This window comes from Cottoperca gobio, chromosome 11 (assembly GCF_900634415.1).
Source record: "Cottoperca gobio chromosome 11, fCotGob3.1, whole genome shotgun sequence".
Classification (NCBI taxonomy): Eukaryota; Metazoa; Chordata; class Actinopteri; order Perciformes; family Bovichtidae; genus Cottoperca; species Cottoperca gobio.
The window spans coordinates 2,565,000-2,589,824 of record NC_041365.1 but is presented as its reverse complement, the minus strand read 5'-3'; the positions used below and the strand labels follow the sequence as shown (position 1 = coordinate 2,589,824).

The following is a 24,825-nucleotide window of genomic DNA, read 5'->3' as shown; positions in this document are numbered from 1 at the left end:
AAGTTACACCCAGTTTAGGTCAATAGAGCTTTATAGTATCTGGTGCAAAACACTGTATCTGTTAACCCGTAAATATGTGAGTGTAGTGTACTGTTTATATAATCTGCTAGTCTGTATATACTAAATTTACATATATGCATTTTTACTATAATGACCCGATTTCCCCACAGGGATCATTAATGTTTCATCAACTCTAATCCAGTTTAATTTTGACAAGGAACATCAATTGCTTGACTCTGGGGAGTGATGTACATTTAGTATTTATATTCCACTGGGTACCCAGAGACCTGGGTGAAATTGTTGAATGTTAATAATTAATAAACTCTGCGTTGAATCTGCTTGTAGTACACAATGGTTAGGGCTCAACTGTGAGACGAGGGTAAGATGGTCAAACAAAACTTTACTAAATCAACTTCCAGTTACATTCTTGTAATTGTTCCAATTCTAAATTGCCGTCATTAGATGAGGTAAAGCAATCTGATCTGTGATGTTAGACAGAGTTTAAGCAACTACGTTTCATTTCTTATATTATACATCTATTTGACCTCAGTCTGATCTGACAACCCTGTACCCATTAATTAATTTCCTCTCGATCCAGTCTCCTTGCTTTTTACTTGTGTTTAACAGTCTCTCAGTTTCATCCTCCCCGTTTCCATGGCCCCTCATCCTCTACATCTCTTTCTCAGCCTTGTTCCATGTCCTCCCATCACCCCTGGCATATTGGTGCCAGTGTTTGCTTTCCTGTGTCTCTGCTCCTCTGCCGTTTCCCTCCTCTCTACTTGCACCTTTGATGTTAGGACCACAGCTAAAGCCTGAGCTAATCTGCTGTGGGGCTTTCTGAGCCCAAACCAGGCCGAAGGATGACAGAATGAATGGAGTGAGAGAAAAACACTGCAAAACATGCATGTATATTTTGCTTTAACTGTATTGTATTTTACATTTTAATTAAAAAACATTTTACTTGGAAATGAAAATATTTCAAAAATAAAATCTCAATAGAATAGATCTGTATATTGTATATTTGGCAAAGGAGACAGGAAACATGAGAGAGCAGTATGGCAGCATGTATAGGGGAAGCCACAATCTATACAGTTTTTAGGAATATTACTGAAGGGATAAAGACAATAGAACGTCCACTGGGCCAATTAAGCATTCTGGAGGAAGAGTCTGGGGAGTCAGGGAAAGTATTCGTATAAAGGAAGGAGAAAAGATGAAAAACCAACATGAGATATATGTAATGAACTGGGAAAGAACAAAACGATAGGAGGGAAAGTCCAAAATAAGACAGTCAGCACACTGTACGAAAAAAGGAAGGATGTTACAGAGGAACTAAATGTATTAGCTTTGGTGTAGCCTATAGCCAACCCTCCCATCCCCATGGCTTCCACACCAAGAGAAGAAAAGGCAGAATAATCCCTCAGCAACACGATTTATCTGCCTTGCTCTGATGGTACTATTTATAGCACGTTAAAGGGGTAAAAACGCCTTTTCTTCACCTTTGATACAACACATAAAATTACTGTTCACAGCTTTATCAGGGAATGCACATTTAAGTTCAGACCTCACTATAATTTACAATGCAAAGAGAATTCATAACCATAAAAGGAATCAAAGTTTCATCAAAGAGCACCAATACTACTTTATGATGACCCAGTAATTTCCTTTATACTAAAAAAAAGAAAGAAAATGAGGCAATGTTTCACAGAGATGTCCTTGTCCTACATGCAATACATCTGTGCATCTAATAAGGCAATTCCATCATCAAGGTTTGTTTATTAAACACTGAATCTTTTCATTTGCTGCGAGTATTTTCCTGTCTGCAGCTGAGAATTTACGCACAGAATTAAAATTAAATATGAGAGTGGATAGAAGCTGGTCATTTTCATTTCATTATGTTGCTCCTTGAAACTGACACATTTAGATTCAATCTCAAATCATTTCTAGAACACAGGATTCAAATGTTTAGATGGAGGAAAAAACACATAATACATGCTATCAACCTGCACACATGCAAACCAATAGATCAAACAAATCACTGCATTATGCAGTACCCTAGATCCCAGGGCAAGACACAGCAACAGTCATTAGCATGGCAGAACAGTGTGAGAAGGGAAACCTCTCTTCGGGGCACAGTTTGCACCCAGGCTTGCAGATATGACCATTATGCGTTCCCTTTCATAAACAATCTAATTTTATACCCATTTTTGCTTATTAATGCATATTTCACAAAGCCGCAACACAACTTAAAAATGATTAACCATGTATATTTGTATTGAGCTATAATACAGTATGGCCTCCAAAACTGGCCTACTGTCAGAGGATCAGCTTCATCGCTGATCCCCATCATCCATGCAAACAGCGCACTAATTAGCCATGCTAAGACAAATCACACTGTTTTTTCCTGGTTCACTGGCCACAGCACCTTCCATAATCCCCCGTTATCACACAGTTGGGGAGGATAGTGAAGCTAATAACACTGTGATATTAGCAACACTGATCTGCAAGAGATAGAGCCAGTCAGTCAGCGCTAGCCGTTAATTCTGTGTGCATGAGCCCCAGACCAGACAAATCCCTATTTTAATTATTTTTTCTCCTCATCCCCCACCCATTCCTCTTGTCAATGTTCTCTAATCAGACAATCTCGTAAGAAAAACAGGAAGGGTGGAAAGCAGGCAGCCTCAGAGTCGAAAAAGACATGATGAAGTTCACATGCTGGCAGAGGATGAGACTGATAACCTGTGCTACAAGGTACATAAGAATGAACTGCACATTGGGTGTATCTGTGAGCGTATGGGTGAATATGCCCACTCGTTCATTTCAGGATTTAAATGCCAATACGTAGAAACTGCATGAGATCAACCGTAGAATAACCTTAGCATTATAGATTACTACAACTACAAGAAACCAAGACTTTGTCAAAAGTGCACCTGCAAAGTCCTGTCATCACATTCGTATTAAGTTAGAGCTGTGTCAAAACTTTTTTTTCCCCGTCTCTCTGTCTTTGCTTCGGTCTCATTCGGTGTGTGGGGAAAGTGGGATTAAGAAAGATTGCAGTGCTGTGGGATCAATATGATGCTGACACCTCTCTGGCACTCTCCAAAAATCTCTACCAAGCAAAAACCCACTTACAGAGGGGGTCTAATGGATCATATAACCACTATATCACTTTAGCTTTGACTTAACCCCTGATGAAGCAACAGCCTGGTCTGCAATGAGCATATTTGGTTATTCAAAAACAAAGGAAAAATCTCACTCAATTTTTAAGCCACAAAAACATCTTATTATTTTAAGTGCTAACTAGTAATAGAAAATGCAATAAAAATCAGAATTTAATAGCCTTCCTTTAACACATAATGTAATAACCTATTTACCAAAAGGGTAATAAGTTATTGCAAGTTATTATTGCTTGTAGCATTTTATATTAATAAAAGCAATAACTTCACATATATAAAGTATAGTGTAATAACAAAATAGGATAGTACAAAAACCTGCCTTACATAACGTATTAACCAGTGCAAATATTATAATAAGTTATTATCTTGTCATCATGATAAACAAAACATAATCTCTCAGGACTTTAACACAGAAATCAACATTATGAATTTTTGCAACGTTCCAAATTAGCCTTAAAAAAAGTTTTAAATCAAGACAGACTGTCCCTCTATAAGTTCGACAGTGCAGAGGCTTTTTAACGGTGAGGACCGACATTGCCTGTCACCCTTTGCCTCCCAACGTTTATTGATGCCGCTAAGAAGAGTTTTTATGGAGGCACGCTGCTGTGCGGCCTTTAATTGCGGGTCAAGGCACGCTCACCGGAGTTCATAAAGGTTCCTCTGTAAATATATATTCAGTTTGGCCTAGTGTCACCTCAGACAAAAAAAAAAAAGACAGCCTCTGTCTGATGAATGGGAAGAGGAGGGGTATTTCAGCATCACACTTTACCACACAAACACATTCACAGTAGCATCAGATGAGACGTGAATACATACTGACTGCACACACACACACACACACACACACACACACGCACACACACACACACAGTCCCAAGGAAGATTAAGATACATTACACTCCAATCCAGCGAGCATGTCCTTGCCTTATTTCACCTTGCACTAGCCACAAATGTGAGTTTTCCAACTTAACACGGAGGAATATTGTATGAGCGAGCATGAGTTTTGAAGCGTGTAGAGGAACACCTGTTCTGTATGTCTGTTGCTTCAATCGTCTATATGTTCCCAGGAGTCTGGAATGAGACAGCCAATAAGTCTAAAGAAACACACTTGAAACCTGATTGTATTGTTGGCTGTACACCACTTCACAATTACCAATGTATAGGGTATTGATAAAAAAATAATTCAGATATTCTTTGGTTCTTCCGGTGGGTTCAAGTGGATCTGTTTTTAATGCAGTTTCGCTTGTTTTCAGGATTTAGAACAGTAGAAACCAGCACCATTGTCTACTTGATCACTCCACTAGGAACAAGACAATTGTGCTTGATTCAACAAAAGCAAGCTGATTAGCATTGGAATCACCTGACGCCCTTGGCTGATGTTTGGCTGATTACTCTTCAAGAAGGCAATTTTTTCCAGAGCAGGCTACGTATGTGGTGTGCATGTGTTTGTGTCCTTTGTTCATATATTGAGTTGTTCTGTAAAAAGGGGAGGTTAGAGACAGAATAGGGATGTGTTGTGGCTGAGCAGTGACCCAGATCAGACAGTGACATCTCCGTCCCCTCAGGGGGTGCTCAGGAACAACATGCCGCTGTTACTGCCGCGTGGCCACACTGCGAACAGATATGCACCTTTGAAGGGCTTTTGTTTAGAATACACTTCTTTCTTTTTATTAAAACAAAAACAAGTAGCGTATTGCGATCATTTCAATGATTAATGGAGAACGATGACAAATGTTTCAATAAAAAAAATAAAAAGTATGTAAACTTTTCCATTGTTGTTTGGTTTAGACATTTGACCTTAGTTATTAAGAAAAGGTTTGTTATCTTTCTGGAGCCGGTAAAACAATCAAGGTGAATAAGCAAGTTCTAAGGAAGACCCATGCCATACATGACTATCACTCCTCGCCAACACTCCCAACAAAAAAAAGAGCCAAGTTCTGCCCTCAAGGCAATTCAATGGTTTTATTCTACCACAGGAGATACATTCAGAGGTTTGGACTGCTGGACTACTTTAAATGACCCGTTGTTGTTGTTATTTTGGCAGTGCAGCAGAACCTTGTCAAGTGCATGTTTCGGCGCTGCAAAGATGCAATGCAATGACTTGGCATTAAACGGCTGTGTGTACTTATCCTCACTGACCTGCTTTTACAATCTAATTGCCATACCCAGTGTCCTCTACAACAGACCACTGAGTGCACTGTGCTTCTGGCCAATTGATTTCATATGTTGCTTTCCTTCTGAGCCTCTCCACTCAGCCCTCCTTCCTCCTCTTGCTCCATCTTGGCTAATTACCGTCATTGATTAATCGACTGGTGTGACGTCCCTCACAGTCCTGTGAAGCTTAGTGTACCAGCCCACTCCCACCCTCAAAGAAAGATTGAGGGAGGCCAAGGTTAAAAGTACAAAAATATGGCAGAAAACATTGATGTTGACCAAGCAAGGCACTTACAATGTAATTTCCATACAGCCTCTATCTTTTGATCACACCATATTACATGGCCTCTGAAGCAAGCCATCCTTCTGTGAATTACCAACCCTTGACCCAGGAAATGAATTAAAGGGATCAAAGCGAGCTGTAGGATGCAGCACCAGTGGAAGCTGCCGAACAAACATGAGTATATAACTATTGTTTTCGCAAAAGCGACAGATGATGAATCACATAGGGAACAAAAGATTGATTGTAGTTTTGACTACACTGATCCTTAGATATACAGCAGTTACGCAATGCAACTCCTCCCTTATTATAATTTATCAAATGGTATACGTAGGATGACAGACGGCACTGTTAACTAAAAGTAATAAACAGAGCCCATGCTGCAGTGTCCTAAAGAGCATAATTAAGTGTGTTGGGCATTGTAGATCAAGAGAAAAACATTGGATAATTTACAAATATGTTTTCTTACTGTAATGCATGCATTACCGTGCAGTAGCTACTGAGATCCGGACCTTCAGTATCAAAGTTCTCCCATGAAGACCTGATGAAACAACGTTTTTTTTGGATAAATAAAATAATGTATCTAAATATAAGAGCCTCCAATCCATTTGCAGGCCCATGACGCCAATGAGCATGACTTCAAATACGTCTCTGTGTATAAGTCATATGCCATTAGTGCATCTGTGGGACTGTAGAAAGCGACAGATTGGATCCCGATGGTGCATTGCTTAGTAAACACAACTAAAGAGACACCCAGTCGGGGCACAGCGATCTGGGCCATTACCTCTAACCTCTGCGTGTTCTCTGGTCTCACTGGGATGGGGTGAGGTAACACATGGCTAGACATGCTTACACAGACACATTGCTATCCAGGCTGCCTGCCTCAGGGGAGCTGGTTTATAGGTTTGACTAAATATCGCCTAGTAAATTGCTGCACCTGCTGTTTTTTCTTAACAAAACACAGATGATCAATGACAATTAATGATATGTAATAATGAATAATAAAATGCTTTCCCTTATTCATTTGCTGTGGTGTAATGTTGGCAATATACTGTAGCTGAAAACACACATGCAAGCCTGGGAGGTCGCTAGAATACATGGGTATGCTTTGGCCCATTTTCACTAACCTTGCTTTCTGCACTCCTAATCCCCTCTCCTCTCCAGCTTTTAGCCAGAGCAATTTGACAGAGGGAGTAACAAAGTGTGGAGTGCTGGGGTGAGCCAATCTGCAGCGAGGCACCAGGTGTTGGAGATAATGTTCCGCTGGAGCATTTCTTGGCGCGTTGCGCAAAGTTCATTATTACTGCAGTTTTGATCGATGGCACGTTGCAGATTGAGTCCTCAACCAAGTGTTGCTGTTAATAAATCCTGACTCAGACAAACAGACTTTGAGGGGCCGGAGTGGAGAGACTGGCAAAGACAGCTATTGATCCTATGGTCGAGCACAGGCCGATAAGCCAAACTATGGATTTAGATGTATAAAGCTGACACTGCGGAAAAAAAGAGGTGAAGAGTGGCGGAAAATACATTCTAGAAGACAGCAGAGCTGACCTTTTGAAATAAGTTTTAAAAGCTTTGGGCAAATTGAAATAACAATTGGGAAACCTGGTTTTACAGACAAACAATTCAGAAGCCATTTACAGAACATCTGATATTGAGAATGAAATCACGCTACCTGCAGGCATAGTGGTAGCAGGCATGTTTTCCTTTCATATACAATCTGCAAATACAAGTGCTGCTGCCGACCGTCCATGACTTTTCAACAAAGCAAACTTCTCTCTACAAGAATTTACCCTTTTATAGGCAGCAGTGTGACATGTGAAGGTGACTCACCTGAGAGTGAGTGAATGCTCTCAGGAGACATTATAAATCACTGCTTTCCATATTGGTGGACACAGGTGAATCTACAATGGTGTAAAGAGCTTTATTGTATGTCCACTTTGAAAGATAAAAATACAAAAATATCCTCTTAATCTTAACCTCTTAATTCCTATCCATGACTTTGCAAAAGTAGGTATCAAATCTACACTATGTCCAGTCAACCGTAGAAAATAAAAAATACAGAAATATTCACCTTTTTAATAACCTCAGCAAGAGCAGTTGCAGGTCCCAAACTCATTAGCAGGGTAGAGAACAGGGAAAGGTGAAGTGTTGAATGAGTCTTGAGAGTATGTGATGGTAGGCAAAGAAAGAAAGACCTTGTAGGCCAGAGAGAAACAGACAGGGATCTAGATCCATCAAGATAAAAGGATGCGATAGATGCGGCTGGTATATATAACCCCCTCGCAACACGATCTGGGGGCTCTTTTTTTTTTTTTTTTTGTCGTCTTTGACGTGATGATCCTTGACGTGCGTCAGGGCTTCATTACCATTCCTCACATCAGCCGTGAGACATTTCCATCTCAACCAAGGTTTATCTTCGCATGAGCTTTCTGCATTGTAAAGTTTAGTTGTAGACTTTCAGATAGGCACATCATCCCCATTGCAACAGACATGCAAAGTTAGGGGAATACATGATTTAACAGTAACCGGTGTTTGTGAATGCACAAATCAAAAGCAAATCTTCTGACATGCACTTCACGAATACCTTGGGCTGCGTCTCAAACTCTGGAATCTGGAAAACTTTATTGAAAGCAAAACACGCTATTCATTATCCTTAGTTTACTTTTGTTTTAGATGACTTGTTTGTGAGTGTATGAAGAGAGCACCACTTACAGTAAATGACTATAGGATGTATAATGAAAGACTACAGACTTTCATTGGACAATCAGACCAAACTATCCACTCAGATGCTTTATGACACCCACACAGCAGGGAGAGAGAGAGAGAGAGAGAGAGAGAGAGAGAGAGAGAGAGAGAGAGAGAGAGAGAGAGAGAGAGAGAGAGAGAGGAGAGAGAGAGAGAGAGAGAGAGAGAAGAGAGAGAGAGAGAGAGAGAGAGAGAGAGAGAGAGAGAGAGAAGAGAGAGAGAGAGAGAGAGAGAGAGAGAGAGACTGACTGAGAAAGATAAAGAGAGACAGTGAGAGGGAGAGAAATGCCCGAGTCAGACCCTCCTAGACGTGACCAGACTAGTGATGTTGTGGTGAATTACCAGTAAAGCGCCAAAGCGAAACACTTTTTTTTACTCCACCAGTCTGTGTTGTTAGAAACAGGCCACAGCATAAGAAATGGGAATAAAATGTATTCAATATTCTCACAGAGGATATACGCCCACTCAACCATCACACAGTATCCATTTAAAAACACATCTATGCAAAGTGGCCCTGCATACGCTGCCAATATTCCGTATTCCCTTGCTGAAAAAAACTGCCTTAGAGCCCAAATGTATAATAAATTATGTTTTCAAGCAGGGAACTTAGGGGATCACAGGTGGGCAATCGCATATTATTGTGCTGCCAGGCAAACAGCGGTCAGAGGATATGTTGCACAATCCCTCTCTTTCATACACACTCTCACTGTGACTGTTTTATTACAGGAAATACTTAAAAGGAGATTACATCTAATAGTCAATAGCTTCACATGTAAGATGCCGCTGAGGAGACCAACTAGGAGAGAGTATGGGACGAGTGCATTACCCGCATGGTAAATAGCATGCACACAAACACATGTCAATGTGTTTGTGTGCATGCTATTTACCATTACAAATGTAAATACACACACTTCCATGGTTGTGTGCATACGTACACACCAATCCACATAAATCTGGCAATGGATCATCTAAAGTAAATTATAGCTGAATCCGAGTTGCAGTAAAACCCAAACTTAAATCTCATGAGCACCAACGTGGAGAAAAAACTTTACCTTTATCTCTTTGAAAACACCAAAACAAAAGTTGAGGCATTTATCTCCACAGAAATGAAACACTCATATTGCTGTAACTCCCATCGGAAGCTGGAGAAAACAGGCCATGGACTTAAAAAGCTATTCCGAAGAGCATTCACTGACTGTCAGGTGAGTCAACCTAACAGCCAATCAATATATATCCAGTGTTTTGTACTCTCCTCCAACAAATACCTCTTTGTGTCTCTCACACACACAGATGTGCTCCCTTCCCGGGTTGAGACAAGCTGACATATTTCATCACTGCAGGGATAATCCATATGCTTGCTGAATGTCAGTGTCTCAATTCCATAGGGCATAGTGTTAAAGAAGAGAGGACAAAGGATGGAAGGCTACCAAGAGGGATCAAAACTCATTTAACTCTCATATCTCCTAACAGGAAGAAATAAGTTGCATTTACTCAGGGAGCTATATGTTGACAGTGAAGAAATTTTTTTTTTTTAAACAAACAAAAGATAACCCCAATGGTTTCAAATCCAGATTCAGGCACTGTATACTCTCTATTTACAGTATCCAAGGTGTTGCGAGAGATGCTTTCAACATCTCAAGGGAGCACTACTGGTAGAAAATGTATTACGGTCCTTTGCAAAACAATTGAGCGCCAAAGAAAATTACAAGTCAAATAGCTGCGAGTTCCACTTAGTAGCAAGCGGGCGAATGAGCATCTGGCAATTGGCGAGCGTCAGGCGTTATTTACATTGCCTCAAAGTGGATGGTGATGGGGAAGAAAATCAATGTGGATGCAAACAGTGTAATGGCAGAGTAATGTGTTCCCCTGGGCAAGCAAGCCAGAAGAAATCCTGTTGGGGTAATGCAGAGTGGAGGCAGAATTCCCACTGCCACATTCAATCCACATGCACATCTCAGCTCCTGAAGTCAGTTTTCAAGGCTGTCTTCTCCTGCTGCTTCTTTAGAATGCTAACTCCTCAGGACCGCCAATCAAAGCAGTGGATGGTACCGCAAGCAAAAATGTAAGTGGGCAAGATCACATATGCAAAGGGGTGATGTTCTTGATGGTGTTTGATAGTGTTTGTTCTGGTTCATTCTCTTCCTCGGGGAGAACAGGGAGCATGCAAACTTGACCTGTTTTCGTTTGAGCTGTTGTGGATCGATCAGGGAGACATGGTTTTGACCCTGATCCTTGTCCTCACTTCTTCTATTGGACCACTCAACCCGTCTATCAGGTATCAATCAATACCGCTCCTAGAACTCCCCAAAGTTTGACTAAATTAGCCCGTGGGATGGCAACACTATACACACTGAAACCATAAAAGCACACTAAGACTTCCATTCATGCCATATGGTCAGATCACAGATATATTAGTTTGTACCTTCTAACTTCAGATAAGAGACACGACCCTTGAAAGCAATGAATGAAGGTTTTGAGATTAGAAAGAAAGACAAATTGTTGGTCTTTTCTGACAGAAAGTAATGCATTCCTTGCACAATAATCTTAACGAGACAATGCTTTGATCCTTAACTGGATTGTAAACCCTAATTCACAGTAAATAGCCAACCTGAAATAAAGAAACACAACTTTAAACCATCATTTATCCCTCTACAAACCAGTGTGATTAAATCACCAAATCAGCCAATTATATTGTGAGAGAGAGCACAATCATCAGCCCCCACTGAATGGAGGGCTCACTAAGCCATTGACTGAGAGGATGCGTGCTTCAGGTCAGCACCATCATAGTGCTCCTCCTGACCTCTCTAATTGGCCACCAACTGGGAAAGTGTTAGCCCTCCACCCATCTATGTAGTTCCCCACTTCAATGTCCATCCTCTCCTCCAAAGGGCATGCCCTCCTCTCCTCTGGCGTGTCCTACGGTTTCAACCGGTCACCCCCTTTGTCTGTCCTTACTTCTTCCTCCTAACTCTAAAATTATAGATACCCCAACACTTATACACCTGAGGTAGTATTGAAAATAGTCTAGTCATTTTTTATGTTTTGGAAGATAACCGCAAACACTTTTGACGTGTCAAATCATTGTGCGTAAAACCCAAGGCAGCATGACTAGTAAAAAAAATGAAACAATAGAGGCAAGCCAGAATGTCTGCGCCGTGTCCTCTGTCCTCTGTGCAGTCTCTTCATTGCAATGTGCATGATCAACTGTGACTTGCACTCTACATCGCTTGCCAATAGCACTTCTCCCTCTTTCATGGTCACTTTCTTCCCACTGTTTTCCCTTGCTCTTTAAGACAGTGTAGCCATGCCGCAGGTGCACCACCATAGGCGCCTCTGGCAACAATCTTCTCAAAGATGACAGACTCAGTAGAGATTTGAGCGCCCCACACGACAACACAGAGCAAATCAAAGTCTGGGACAAGAAGCTGATGAATTGTAAAATGTGCAAAAGAAGCATAGTCAGGCTGCCGTCTGTGGGAGTCTGGGAAGCGATCAACTCTCAGTTGGCCAAGCAGAGATTCAAAGAGACTTTAATATCAGGCTACAAGGCACAATTCTCAGTTTTAAGACCGCTCGGAGTCAATCAAGTTCTTCTCGGAAGTGTTTTTGCTTGATTTCTGAGTGAATGAGTGAAACTGACACAAGTTTCCAGGGGCCATCTTAGTCCAAGATGACTTCTCATATTCTTTCTAAACCTTTTTCCTCTATCAACAGTACTCTATCTCTCTGTCTTTCTCAGTGTGTTTCAAGTGTTTAAAAGCTCAGCCAATGCTACCCCGTGTCCCTTCCTGCCAACTGCCTGTGGCTGTAACTTCAAAGTTTACTCTGTCTTTTCTTGTTTATACGAACTTCCTGTCTGCTACATGATCCTGAAACTAAACCTCTTCTATTTAATTGCAGACAAAGAAAGTGCAGTGTATTTTCCTGGTGTATAACAGGTGCATCCATCCACCTGCATTCAACCTGTACGTATATTTTTCAGGCGAACATTAGCCTCGTGTTTGAGGGAGGGACAATGTGGCAGAGAGAGTGTGAAAGAGTACATCTGTTTGTACAAGTTCTTAGAGTGCCAGCAGAACTATATGGTAGTCTGGCTAAAAAGTGTGAATACATGTGTGCACATGTCCATTCGTGCCCATATGGGATCGACTGTAAGTGTGGATGAAACAACACTATACGGCTGGCAGTGGTAATCGAGCTCACCAATTACTTCCTGAGCTGAGAGAGTTGTCAGAAAGAGGAGGAGCTGCCACAGATGGTGAGAGACCCACACTGACACCAGGATATCCTACCTCTTCATCATTAGAGTTGAGCATGTGTGTTTGTGTGAAACTGAGTAATTTAGAGAATGAGTGAGGGTGTGTGACCAAGATTGAGTGTTCAAATTAAACTTTAAAACCACATGATACACCCTGATGGAAAAAAGCTGTGAACTAGATATCAAAATAAATGCTTTATCCCTCTATTTATTATTTTCATTTCAAAGACACTACCAGTAGCACTTGAAATTTGATTTCCCTGGTGTTGGAATCAATTGCTGCTCCTCTGCTTTTCCCCAGAGACATCTCAGACAGCTATGTATTCAGGTACAGTCACTCTTAGCCTGGGAAAGTTCCACTGCACCCAACAACTAATCAACCACCATGCACTTCCAACCATTCTTCAGCCAGCTCATTCCTTCTTATGCAAGTGCCTGTGTGCAGGTGGTGCACAAGTGGATTCCCCTTTCCTTCCTGTCCCTACTCAGCTCGCCTTCCAGACAAATTGCTGCAGGCTGACTACTCACCACTGTGAAGAGCCCTCAGTGCCGCTGACCTCGAGCAGGTCATAGTCGTCCTCCAGCTGAAAGTCAGAGAAAACCAGGGCAATGGTGTCTCCTGGCTCGGCCAGCACAGTCCAGGTGCAGTCAGCGTTGTTGTTGTACTCTGTTGGATAATTGGGAGTGGTGATCACCCCACTCTGGCCCCGCAGTGTCCCGCCACACCCATCATCCGCTGCAGGGAGCACAGGAGAGAGACAGTGCTGAAAGGCTTAGTAAAAGAGGGAAATGTAAACAGAGATAATCACAGAGTTCTGATGCAGACAAAACAGTAGGAGAGGCAAGGTAGTGAAAAGGCAGCTAAAGGTCATATTTAAATTCTAACTGGCTATTATAAGCTTATTGAATATTAGTAACATAGTGGACTATGTCATAATAATAAAATTATATATTATAATTTCTAGATTTTCCAAACAAAAATGCATTGGCTATATGGACCAATGCAGAAATTACCTAAATGTATAACATGTGAAGAATAATAACTTAATTTGACAGATACCGATTTCTAAACCGCTTTGAGAAAATATCAAGATGGCAGATATGCAGATGACTGATAATACTTATGACGCAGAGATAAGGATTCAGTGAAGTTTTGCCAGGAAAATGGTGTGAATTTTAGCATTTTTAAAAATGTATTATTTATTTATTTTCCATGACCGCAAATTATCTTTTTGCCACCAGCCAAAGTGCAGATTTAAAATTTCAGGAGCATGAAATTAGACAATGTGTTACAGCATATTGTTCCTTTGTCTGCAGTTTTTGCCATAGGCCAGAGACACCAGTCATAGGATTTTGAAATACCCTACAGTGCTTTTACCATCAGCACAAAGCAGGGTAGAGTGTGTGATGCAACCCAACGCAACACACGGGGGAAAGTGATTACATTCTGATTAATTCAGATTTGTGTAAATCAAAGCAACATGCCTGCTTTAAGGAGACCATTAAATAATAAAGCATGCATTTAATGTGTTAAATCCCCTGCCCAGCTTCTGATGTGTTAATCACAGCTTTGAACAATACAGTATAATGTGATGTCTGAACTGAAACTCCTGCGTGGAATTTGTGGAAATACAGAATTTAATATATTGTGTGCGTATACGTCACTACCGTATTTACTGGTGAACAGAGTGGACACATCAAAATAAGTTTTCGATGACACTTTCCCATCATCACTGTTCCTGAAATGATGCGTGTCTAGGGGTGTATGGGTTTGTGTGAGGAGGAGCTCAGAGGCGCCGGGCCCTGTCTATCATCCATCCTACCTGTCACCACGGCAAACCCCCTAAGGGAGGGCAAGCGAGTGTACGGACGAGCGGAAACTTGTGAGGTGTGAACTTGAAGAGGCAGGGAAACCACGACAGAAGGGCGAGAAGAAGAGGATGACAGGTGACAAGCAAGGATGGGCGAGAGAAAAGTGCAGAGGGAGGGTGGACAATGAGGAAAGAGAGAGATGGCGAGAGGGGTGACAGGTGATTGTTGCAGTGGGAGTGACAGGAAATAGAAGGAAGAGAGAAGAAAGAATGAGAAAGTGCATTGATATTCCACACAAGACGGTTTCTTCACACTTGAAGTCTCTGACTGCAAACTCTCCTTCACCTTAAGTCACTCCGCCATTCTCTCCATATTGTGGCTGCCACTGACCGATACAAGTGCTTACGACAATGGAAAAGGAAATGGCTATACCATGGACCGTATGAAAACAAAAACCTGTTGAACACTTCAATCTGTGATGTGTGCAGAAACTTATGACATTTTTTCCTTAGTCAATTGTAGATGTCAGGGTGCTACCCATGGTTGAACAGTACATATCGCCAAGCTGTCACTTAGGATGTCATGGTTTCCCATTAAGTGTAAGTGCCATTGTAACCAAGATATAGGGGTGGGCAATTCTATGCTATAAGCTATAAAAAAAAATCATGCCATCATACATGTTATAAGTAATGGTTTATACACCAAACATGCACACAGCTAAAGCATGAACGCTAAGCTATCATTTTAAATGTGACACACCACTAAAAACCAGAGTGCTTTTGTAATAGGTAGAAAGCATATGCACAAACTAAAGATAAATAGGTGTGTGTGTGCGTGCGTGTGTGTGTTGTTGTAGCTATAAGAGGTGACATTTAGAAGCCTTTTTCTGGAAAGATATGCTCAGGGGTTAGGAGAGTGTTAGAAACTGAATAAAAGAGTGATGTTAAATCACTTCTAAGTACACTCATGACAAGTGATGTAGTTTTTAAGATTATAGATAAAAGAAGAAATTGAGGAGCATAAGACAGGATATGTAAAACATGATCTGTGCCATATTATCAATGGATGGTTATCCTCTATGGCCTGACAGTGCTGGCACGTTTGCACTCTCCTTAGTCCAGAATGTTGACCGTGCCAAAATGTTCTCCCCCGCTCCCGAAGTGTAGTGTCAGTTCTGCTTTTACACACATATGGGCAGGCTCTAAAATCGGAGTGACATTAACAATACACTTATGCCTTATGAAGGAGCACTCAGGTGTACATGTTGACTTTTATGCGGCACTGTGTGACCTCAATTAATCACAGGGGAAATTGCCAGTTTGCTGAAAAAGTGGCATGATCACATCCTTTAATGCCTAATCTGTTTTTCAGGATGCAATCTGGTTGGGCATAGAGAGGAGGAGCATGAAAAAGCTTAGTTTAAATCGGAACAACAAACTGTTAGTGAATTTTGGAGGAAAAACAGAGGGAAGGCAGATGACTAAATTATTCACAGTTTCTTAAATGAAATTAATTTAAATTAATTTAAATTGTGAAAAACGGATTATGAAATGCACACATCATAACTTTGCATTTTGATGTGGAGTACAGGCTTGAACATGTGATTGGGTGGGTGGGGACTGTGCTGGCACGTGTTGCCCAGCCATGTGTGCTCCTATGTGGGCTTCCTGACTCCCGGCCTGGTTGCAGATGGCAGTGTCTCAGCGCTCTGCTCAGCAGGCACACTGACACAAACCATTGGCCACATGGACACAGCAAATGGACATATATGGACATGCAAACTGTCATGTTCTATATGGCATTTGCACGCATTTCATTTATGCGAGAATTCACTTTTGTGTAAAGCAAAATCCTGCAAAATGATGTAAAATAGCATGACATCTGCCTACAGTGAACCATTTTCAAGAGCTGTGTCATATTGGGTCAGACAACACACACTGGCAGGTGTCGCTGCCGCAGGGGTGCTTGCTAACTGTGAGGGAAGGACAACTGGCACAAGCACTTGACTGGGAGCAAACACATGAGGTCCTGTCATGGTAAATAAGATATCAGTATAACCACAGAAAACCTTGTCAGGTCATGTGGAGGCATGTTTAAATCATAGACTGTATATATAAGGTTTAAATACATGTGAGCGTGTGTGGGCTGGAGGATGGGCTTTATCGCTTGGTGAGTAAAAGACAATAAAGGTTGATTAGTCTTCAATTGAAAGACAAGGTCAATGTTGTCATTTACAATACTAGGATTTTCATGTTTTTGAGAGGGTTAATGGATACAATATCAAGTTTCATGTTTGAGTTGTGCAAGTCACATTTCTAAATGATTATCTTTGTGCATGTTCATCAGGACACTTGGTCCAGCCATGCTGTTAGTTGGTATCACCAAGACATTTTTTTATTAAGCTTTACAATTGATGTTAAAATAACCTCCCTATGATTTCGCCAAATGTTTTATCTTTGTTATTTATCTATTATTAAACAACATTAGTCCTTTTAGAAAACATTTGTCAAACTAAATTTGATCAATTTGGCATATCTCTGAGCTGGCTTTTATCCCTCAGAGGAATACATTTTCCTACAAAGCTACTTAAATTAGATGAGATTATAACGGTTTGCTTTGTAGACAAAAAGTATTTTCACTGTCCCTCCCACATACCTCTGCAGTAGGGAAGAGGAAAATCCCAGGCAGCAGTACCCGCTGAAGTGGCAAGGCAGGACAGGGTTGTGTGACCCTCCAGCACATAGCCCGGGCTGCAGCTGTAGCGGATTTTGTCCCCAATGTTGAACGTGGACCCCTGCTGGTGGCCATTGAGGAGCAGTCCTGGATTACCACAAGTGTAGCTGGGCAGAGCTGGAGAGAGGGGAGAGAATGGACAGTTAATGAGGCAGTCTGTGGCACTGCGTCATGTTAGTACTGACAAGAGCCAGAAAATCCGGGAAAAGAACAGGAAGAGTCTGATGACAATCAATGACACACACACAGCAATGACTTACTTTAAAAAAAAACACAAATAAAATATTTTTGCTTGCTATGCACAGATCAGTGTAGTAGAAGAAGTGCTGATACAGTGCCACACACCAGATGGGTTATGCAAACCTGCAAAGTCAGAAAACGTAGCATGGTATTTAAGGTGTGCAACATGACACTATGACACTGTATATCCACTGAAATGGATTTACATTTTCATGTGTTTCTCCCTAAAAGTGCTTCAGATGCCATATTGACCATCACGGCTTGTCCAATCATGTACTCGCATGCAAATAAGGGAGCCCAGTATTGACAAAAACCTTGTCTAATTGTGTGTTGTTATGCTAATCAAGTTCAAAGGAAGCTCAGCCAATCTCTTGCTCCTGATCCTTGCAGCAAAGGATGTGATTGTAGCTTCTCTTCCCCTTGATGACATACCGTAGATAGAATAGCTACGCCTATTGTACATGAGCTAAAAATAATATATAGATGTGTAGTTGGTGGATGGTTTTCTTCTCGCTGCATCTCATACAATTATTTTTGTATGAGAAAAACTGCCAAAACCATACACACACGTGTACTCTGTCATCCAGTTTAGAGCCCAAGTCACACACTCCCGCACAGTGAGGGAGCTGGCCAGAGCATGTGCTGGACTTTGGATGAAACTCAGTCTCTCCACAGGGGGACTAGGCTGCAGAGGACAGAATGGCTCCTATACTGCAACACAGTTTACTGGCACCTCAACATCACATTCAATGCTCACTTGCTTTTTCATCTGATTGCTCCAGCTTCATATTGTATTACCAAGAGATCCAGCCCCATATTCAGCTTGGAATATGCGTTTCTTTTTTTTTAAGATACATAAGGTTAAACATGGATAAGTAAGACTCAGTGAAAGAATAAATGACGTATTAAGGTGAGTCGTATTTGCGATAGTCTTTTTTCTATTTTCATATGTATCACACACAACATGCTTTATTAAAGCGTTCATTTGAAGTTCTAAAAAAACATTGTTGTCATTTTTTCCCCTTTGGTGCCCAGTAAGCTAAAACTTCCTTACATCAAGGTCTAACAAGGACGGATCAATCATTTTATCCAACAGTGTGTTCCACAGGGCTTAAACTCTGGAATCAACTGGCTGCTAAATAAATAGACTGCAAACTGTTTATGTCCAGTCCACCATCAGACAACAAACATAATCTGTAAGTGCTTGATTTCGGATGCGTGTGTGTGCATCTACTCGTCAAAAAGGTTACCTTAGCTGTGAAGCTACAACATAAGCCTTTAGTGACGCCATCACACAGCTTGGATATGAATCCAAGCTACAGTTTACAGTTGACAGATGTCCAAAACAAAGGCTGTCTCACCAAAATACAATGTCACTCCCCATATTTGGAAAAGGCATTATTGACTGACAGAATACAAATTGATATAAATATAAAAAAAGGTCAGAAAAAGGTTTGTATCATCCAGTATTTATAGACAGTTATTTAGAAATTAGAATGTAAATACAAATATTAAAAATGTGTATTTGTGTGCGTGTGTAGAGGGATTTCTTTGGGGTAATGGACTTTCTCTGTATCTATGTGTGATGGAATATGCAGTCTGCATTTATTAATGTATTCCTTTGAATACATTTTTAATTAAAATGTGTCATACATTTCCTAATTGGCTAAGCTAATCCAATGCTAGCTTGTTTTGCATGGATTTCCAACCTAAAAATACAAGCACAAAGTATGAGAAATTCAGTATCAGCATTATTTGCCAACAGCAAAACATATCAGCCAACCCCTTGATGTCACAAACAACATTTCCATATTGTTGTAAAGAGGCTTAAATAAAGAGTGGAATCTGCAGTGAGTCACTTAGGGCAAAGGGCTGTGGCTGCACTTCTAACTACATCCCAGTCAGTGATTTCACTGTGCTTTCCATCATCTGTTGAAGGTACGCCTGCTCCGACATCAAGGATTCTGCCCTAAATGACTCGGTGCTGATTTATTTTTTTAAGTACCTGGTTAGTACTAGGGTACTCTCCCCTGGGCCTAATCCTATACTCTGATGACAGACTGACTTGTCTCTTTCAGGCTCCACTATGGCATAGCCTTTATTTTTGACCGGCCAAGGCCACTTTATTACAGCTTCCCCTCCATCACTACCAGATTAGCATATGCTGTACACAAAGACTGTGTCTGATTAGCATATTTGCCGCTGGGACTCAGGCTTCAGTGCTGCAGCACGGCCACAGGGGGCCCTGGTGGCATGCAGTTAACTGCTTTACCCCTGTGGTTGTGACCATGTACAACCAGGCTGGATCACCATAGCTCCTGTGTCACAAAAGTTTGAGTCTGAGCAACATTGAAGGGGAGGGGATACAGCTTGGATAAGATGTTGGAGTAAATTACAGGAATAACTTTCTCACAGCAGACATGTTTGACTTGTGCCAGTGCCGGGGTCCTTATATTGTACATGCTGGTAAGCCAGCAAGGATAACTGGCACGCCTAAATGGAACGAAGCCATCATTAATGTTATTAGTTACAACCTGTGCTTTTCCCTGCTATGAGGAGTCAAAACCTCAACTCTGAGAATTAATTATTTCTTGGGAAGGAAAAAAAACCTAAAGAAGAAAACAGATGTGAGAAAAAGGAGCTCTATGCAAGGCTGGGAGAATGACCGGAGAAACGCATGTGTGTGTGTGTGTGTGTGTGTGTGTAAGAGAGACTGACGGAGAGAAAGAGAGGGGATGAGATGATCAGGATGACTGATTTCATTGCAGTATAACTGATTGAGGGTACAGCACTGTCAGAGTGTAGATGTGTGTGTGCGCATGTATGTGATTTTCTCATAACACTCTCAATTTCAGGTTATTAGTTTGGGCTGTAAATTAAGTACCATTGGTGCAATCCCCAGAACAGGGCTATGCCTGGTGCACTGAAGTGGCAAATCCTTTTTTTTTAATATATAAAATCGGCATGAGAATCTATAATCTCTTGATTCCAACAATGTTAATGTTTCCGTCACCAATTACCATAAAGACTCAAAAACATTGACAGCATTTCACATAGTGCATAAAGACCGTGACACACATAGTGCAAAACACACTTGAAAACCAGGTTGTTTTTTTCCGCTGCTTTGTTGCGACGCAAATATTTTCCCTCTTTAAACAAAAACACAATTCATGCAAAAGGTAATGTCTCTCTTTACGTATAATAAAGCAGGAGAACCAAGGCAGAGGTGTATAAAAAAACAGCCAGCTTTTTTTTCTTTTTTTGCACGGTGTGCTTTAAACTTATTTATCACAATATTTTTCTGCAGGCTATATCCTAAACAGAGAGAAAGTATGATAAGTGTGATAGGGAGGAAGAAAGACAAAAACACACACTCAAACACACCAAGGAGCTTGAGAGAAATAATGAGAAAACAATTTTAAATATTTGCAAGACGACTTCACATTACTCTCCATTAAATTTCCTCCCCTGCACACACTTTCATACATCAGAATTATTTCACAAATGATTCTACAAGCTTAACAGCTTTCATTGGAAAACTTTCTGTTTTAGAACAGAGACTTCGGTTTCTTCCAGGAGTTCTGGCTTCTGTTATTCATGTGGACAATTATATCCCAACCCCCCCACGCCCAAACCCGCATCAGCAGCCCTTGGATGTTTGTCATGGCAGGTTCATAAGTCACGAGGATGGGAGACTGTGACATGGCCCATCCCTGGGGGTCGGGATGCTTTAAGCACTTCCACTGCTGAAACGGCAAAGGATGCTCCTCGTCCATCAATGCATCCCTCTCTACTGCACACACTGGCTAACAGTAGAAGCATATGAACATGGTCAAGTGCGAACAAACCATGTGTGCACACACATACACGCTGAGAGCAAGGAGCCAGGCCATCCATCATACCATCCGTCCCTTTCATCATCTGCTAACGTTCCTTTAGTCCTTCCCATCTCTCTTTAAAACCTCTCTTTCATGGTGACTAGGACAAAGGACAGTGGAGAAGGAGAAGATATGAAGCCTATCTTGTGTGGGATGACCTTTGACCCTGATAAGACTGATGCTCTCTTCCTGGTTGTCTTCAAGTCTGTTCCGCAATTTGTCATCCTCTCCTTCTCGGGAAAAGTGAATAGTAATATATCCTTGCATTCTGTAAAACCCATTCGTCACTAAATGTTTCTAAAAAACATCTGTGCTGCAAAATAAAGCAAAGGAATTTCTTGACACTTTGTAACAAGAGGTTTTGTATAAAGAAGTCTTAACATTTTTAATAGATAGATTAATATAGTTGCTGCAATAGTAAGACAATGAAATAGTCGAAAGGATTGAAGAAATTGATTTCTGCTAAGTGTTCTAGAGCAGATGTATTATTATTTATTATGTCTCTTAAGTTATCAAAGTTATAATACTCTTGTCCCTGAAGTAAATCAGAAGCAATATGCTAAGGTTAAGGAAAGGGCAAACAAGAGGAGAGTTAACAGAGAAAGTGTGTGTGAGATACAGAGAAAAACATGTTGAGATAACAGCTGGAGAGACAAACCAGTCTCAGCTCAATTGATTCAACATCACTTTGTCTGGCATGCATCAAAAAAGCTGATGAAGATGCATGATTGTGTAACACAACATGTAAAGTATTTACACATAGATATGAAATGCACTGTTGAGGTACAGTATAAAATGCAAAAGCAGGCAGGAAGCTTGCTCTGTTTTATTTTGTCTAACATGACTACATTCCCTAATATTACCAGATATCTTTTTACTCCTATATTTATTTTTTCTTTAAGGTTCCATCTTTGTTTAAATAAGCCAAAAAATTAAGGAAGGGCCAGTGATTAAGAGTGAGTCTGAAGTAAGAAAGAGAGGGGGAGCTGCAGAAAAAGATCCAGATACTTTAGACAGATGTTGAGAGCGGCAACAACAAGGGTGTTGGAAGAAACAGCACCGTCATCAATAGGAAGGAGCTGCATTTTGCAGAAACTGGCTCTAAATTACTTTCCAGCATGAGAAAGCAGGACACGGAAGACGAGATGACCATACAGTGGCACGACTTTCTGGAGTTTAACTTGTTTAAGAAATCCAATCCAGATGACTATAGATTGTATGTTTGCCTTTAACTCTCCGTAGGTCTTTGTGTACCCACCTTTGTATTCATCTCAGTACATCCAACGTCACGCTTTTCCAACTTTTCTTATCCTGATTTTCTCCCTCTTTCCATTCTTTTTCCTGTGCCTCTTCCCCTTCTCACGTCTCTCAAGCTATGCATTTGGAAGTGACATTGCGAGATCGATCCCAACACACAGGTGCATTAGCTCAATAAGCAGTTTCTGCTTTGTCAAGCAGCAATTCAATCAATGCCTCCTGTTCCCTTCACATGGGCTGAACAAAAGCTGGCAACTCCCATCACTTCTGGTTAGAGCCGCTGAGGAATGCAGAAATCAACTCTCCTTTAGATCCAAGAAATAGATAGCATCCTATGGTTGAGTGTGTGTAAGCAATCTGTTAACTTCACTAAATAGATGTAACACTAAAAGGCTCCCTATGGAGATGTCTTGTTAACAAAAGATGTGTTTACATACAGTGTTACTAACCAAAATGTATTGTATGTATCCTTGAGGTTTTTTCTTAAAATGTTCAAACCTGCATGGTTCACATCCATGTTTACCAACTCAAGGCGCTATTGTCAGTGCCTTCTGTTATCGTTCTTAAGGGAAAGCTGATTGAAACTTAAATATTGCAATAGGGATTTTCTTTATATACAGTACCTACAGTATAACCTTAAAACTACCACGTCTTGTAAGGTCGGTGTTGTAAGAATAGAAATTCCCAATGTCAATCAAAAATGTTTACTGGTAAAAAGGTAAGCTAAATAAAACACTGACTGCGGACTCAGGGCTCCGTGTAAGGTAGACGTTCTCCATTGTGGGTCACACCAATGTTTACATGAAGTATCCTCTCTGGACAAAACCGAAATATTAATTACAAGTCTATAACATTGCTTCTGTTATTTGTATTGTCGTTGAAAGAGAAGAAATATGCATGTGTATGTAGTCTTGGATAGAGATAAAAATGCATGCTTTTGAAACTATAAAAGCCAGAGCTCCAATACTTGGAATTATATCATCTCTAGAATGCCATGTTCTAAATTTGCCTTGTTATATTTTTATCACAAGTTTTAAGTGAAATACTTTCCTGTAATGTTTATTTTCTAAACTAAGATTTCAAGGTAGTAGAAACACACTAGCCACCTTAGATTTAAATAGGCAGTGGAAACCCTTACCAAAGTTGCTAGGTGTAATAATTGAAATGTGTTTATATGCATGTAAAATGTGTGTATGTGTACCTGTTGCGTGTGCAGGTAATAGTTCGTGTTGCACTTCGTGTCGCTGCCTGAATGGGTTGGGGCTAGAGATCCAGCATTGAAAATCCCTGTCTGATTGTGAGCTAAACTGCGCCTAAAGCTTGAGAACAAGAGAAATTCTGGAGCTTGAATGAGGGTTTGAACGTCTGTACACAGACAATCACACATACACAAAAAAAGGCATACCAATACAGACTGGAATGAACTCTAGATATCCTCATTTCCCACACACATGCCGCAGCAGGTGCAGTAAAAGGGTCAGTTGCTGTGTGGGAACCGCTGAGGTGTGAACAAGAGCTCATACAGAATTGATGGCTACCGACAATGTCTGCAAAACGAAATAATGTGCCATTCAGTAGCCATTCACTATATATGAGACTAAACTAAGAGGGATCGGGAAGCATGAGAAGGAAAGCCAGAAGACAGATGAGAGACAGGGCTGTGGGAGCTGGGGAGAGGGATCAACACATCTGTGTACAGCCTTGACTCGGTCTGGATTGAAGCATCTAAATCCCCCTGGCTTCTTCCGGCTCATCTTTCCACTGACATTACTCTCTCAAACAAAAATCTCAAGGATCATGTGGTCACACCTGCAAGATGAAGTACACAGACACTTTTCAAAAATCAAGAAGATTACGTGTGAACGCAAACTGCACTGGTTTTCTTGATAGTGGTCAATGTATTACTGGGTCAGCTGCTGGTTTAAGATACTACACAGTGTCGACTGTGTACCGATGCAGTAGATTCTGCCTCATGCTGTACATTGCAAACAGTCATTTCCAAGACAATAACAAATAGGTAAGAGTCTATTAAACACTATACCAAAGACTTAAACTATTTCAGAAAAACAGTGTAGAATAGAACAGTAAATTAAATGTGCTAAAGGAATGTCGGAGAATAGACTTTTCAAGTGACATGTAGTTACTGTATATACCAGTTACATTACACAAGTAGTGAAGTTTAAATATCTTAGATATGGGGGGAAAAAGAGATTCGGTATCAATCAGTGCTCGGTATGATCTTGGGAATTAGTATTGGAGAGAGAAAATGTTGGATCAGTGCAAACCCAGTTC

The 24,825-nt window shown here is 40.8% G+C and overlaps 1 protein-coding gene across 1 annotated transcript in view; it reads right to left on the bottom strand.

Annotated features, from left to right (window-relative positions):
• The window catches only part of csmd2 (CUB and Sushi multiple domains 2), a 217,229-nt gene that overhangs the window by 138,563 nt on the left and 53,841 nt on the right, over nucleotides 1–24,825 (bottom strand). The window contains exons 4-5 of the mRNA XM_029443772.1: nucleotides 17,081–17,275; nucleotides 13,142–13,349 (exon numbers count right to left, since the gene is read on the bottom strand). Coding sequence (XP_029299632.1) covers nucleotides 13,142–13,349; nucleotides 17,081–17,275 — 403 coding nt within the window. The remainder of the gene's footprint in view (nucleotides 1–13,141; nucleotides 13,350–17,080; nucleotides 17,276–24,825) is intronic.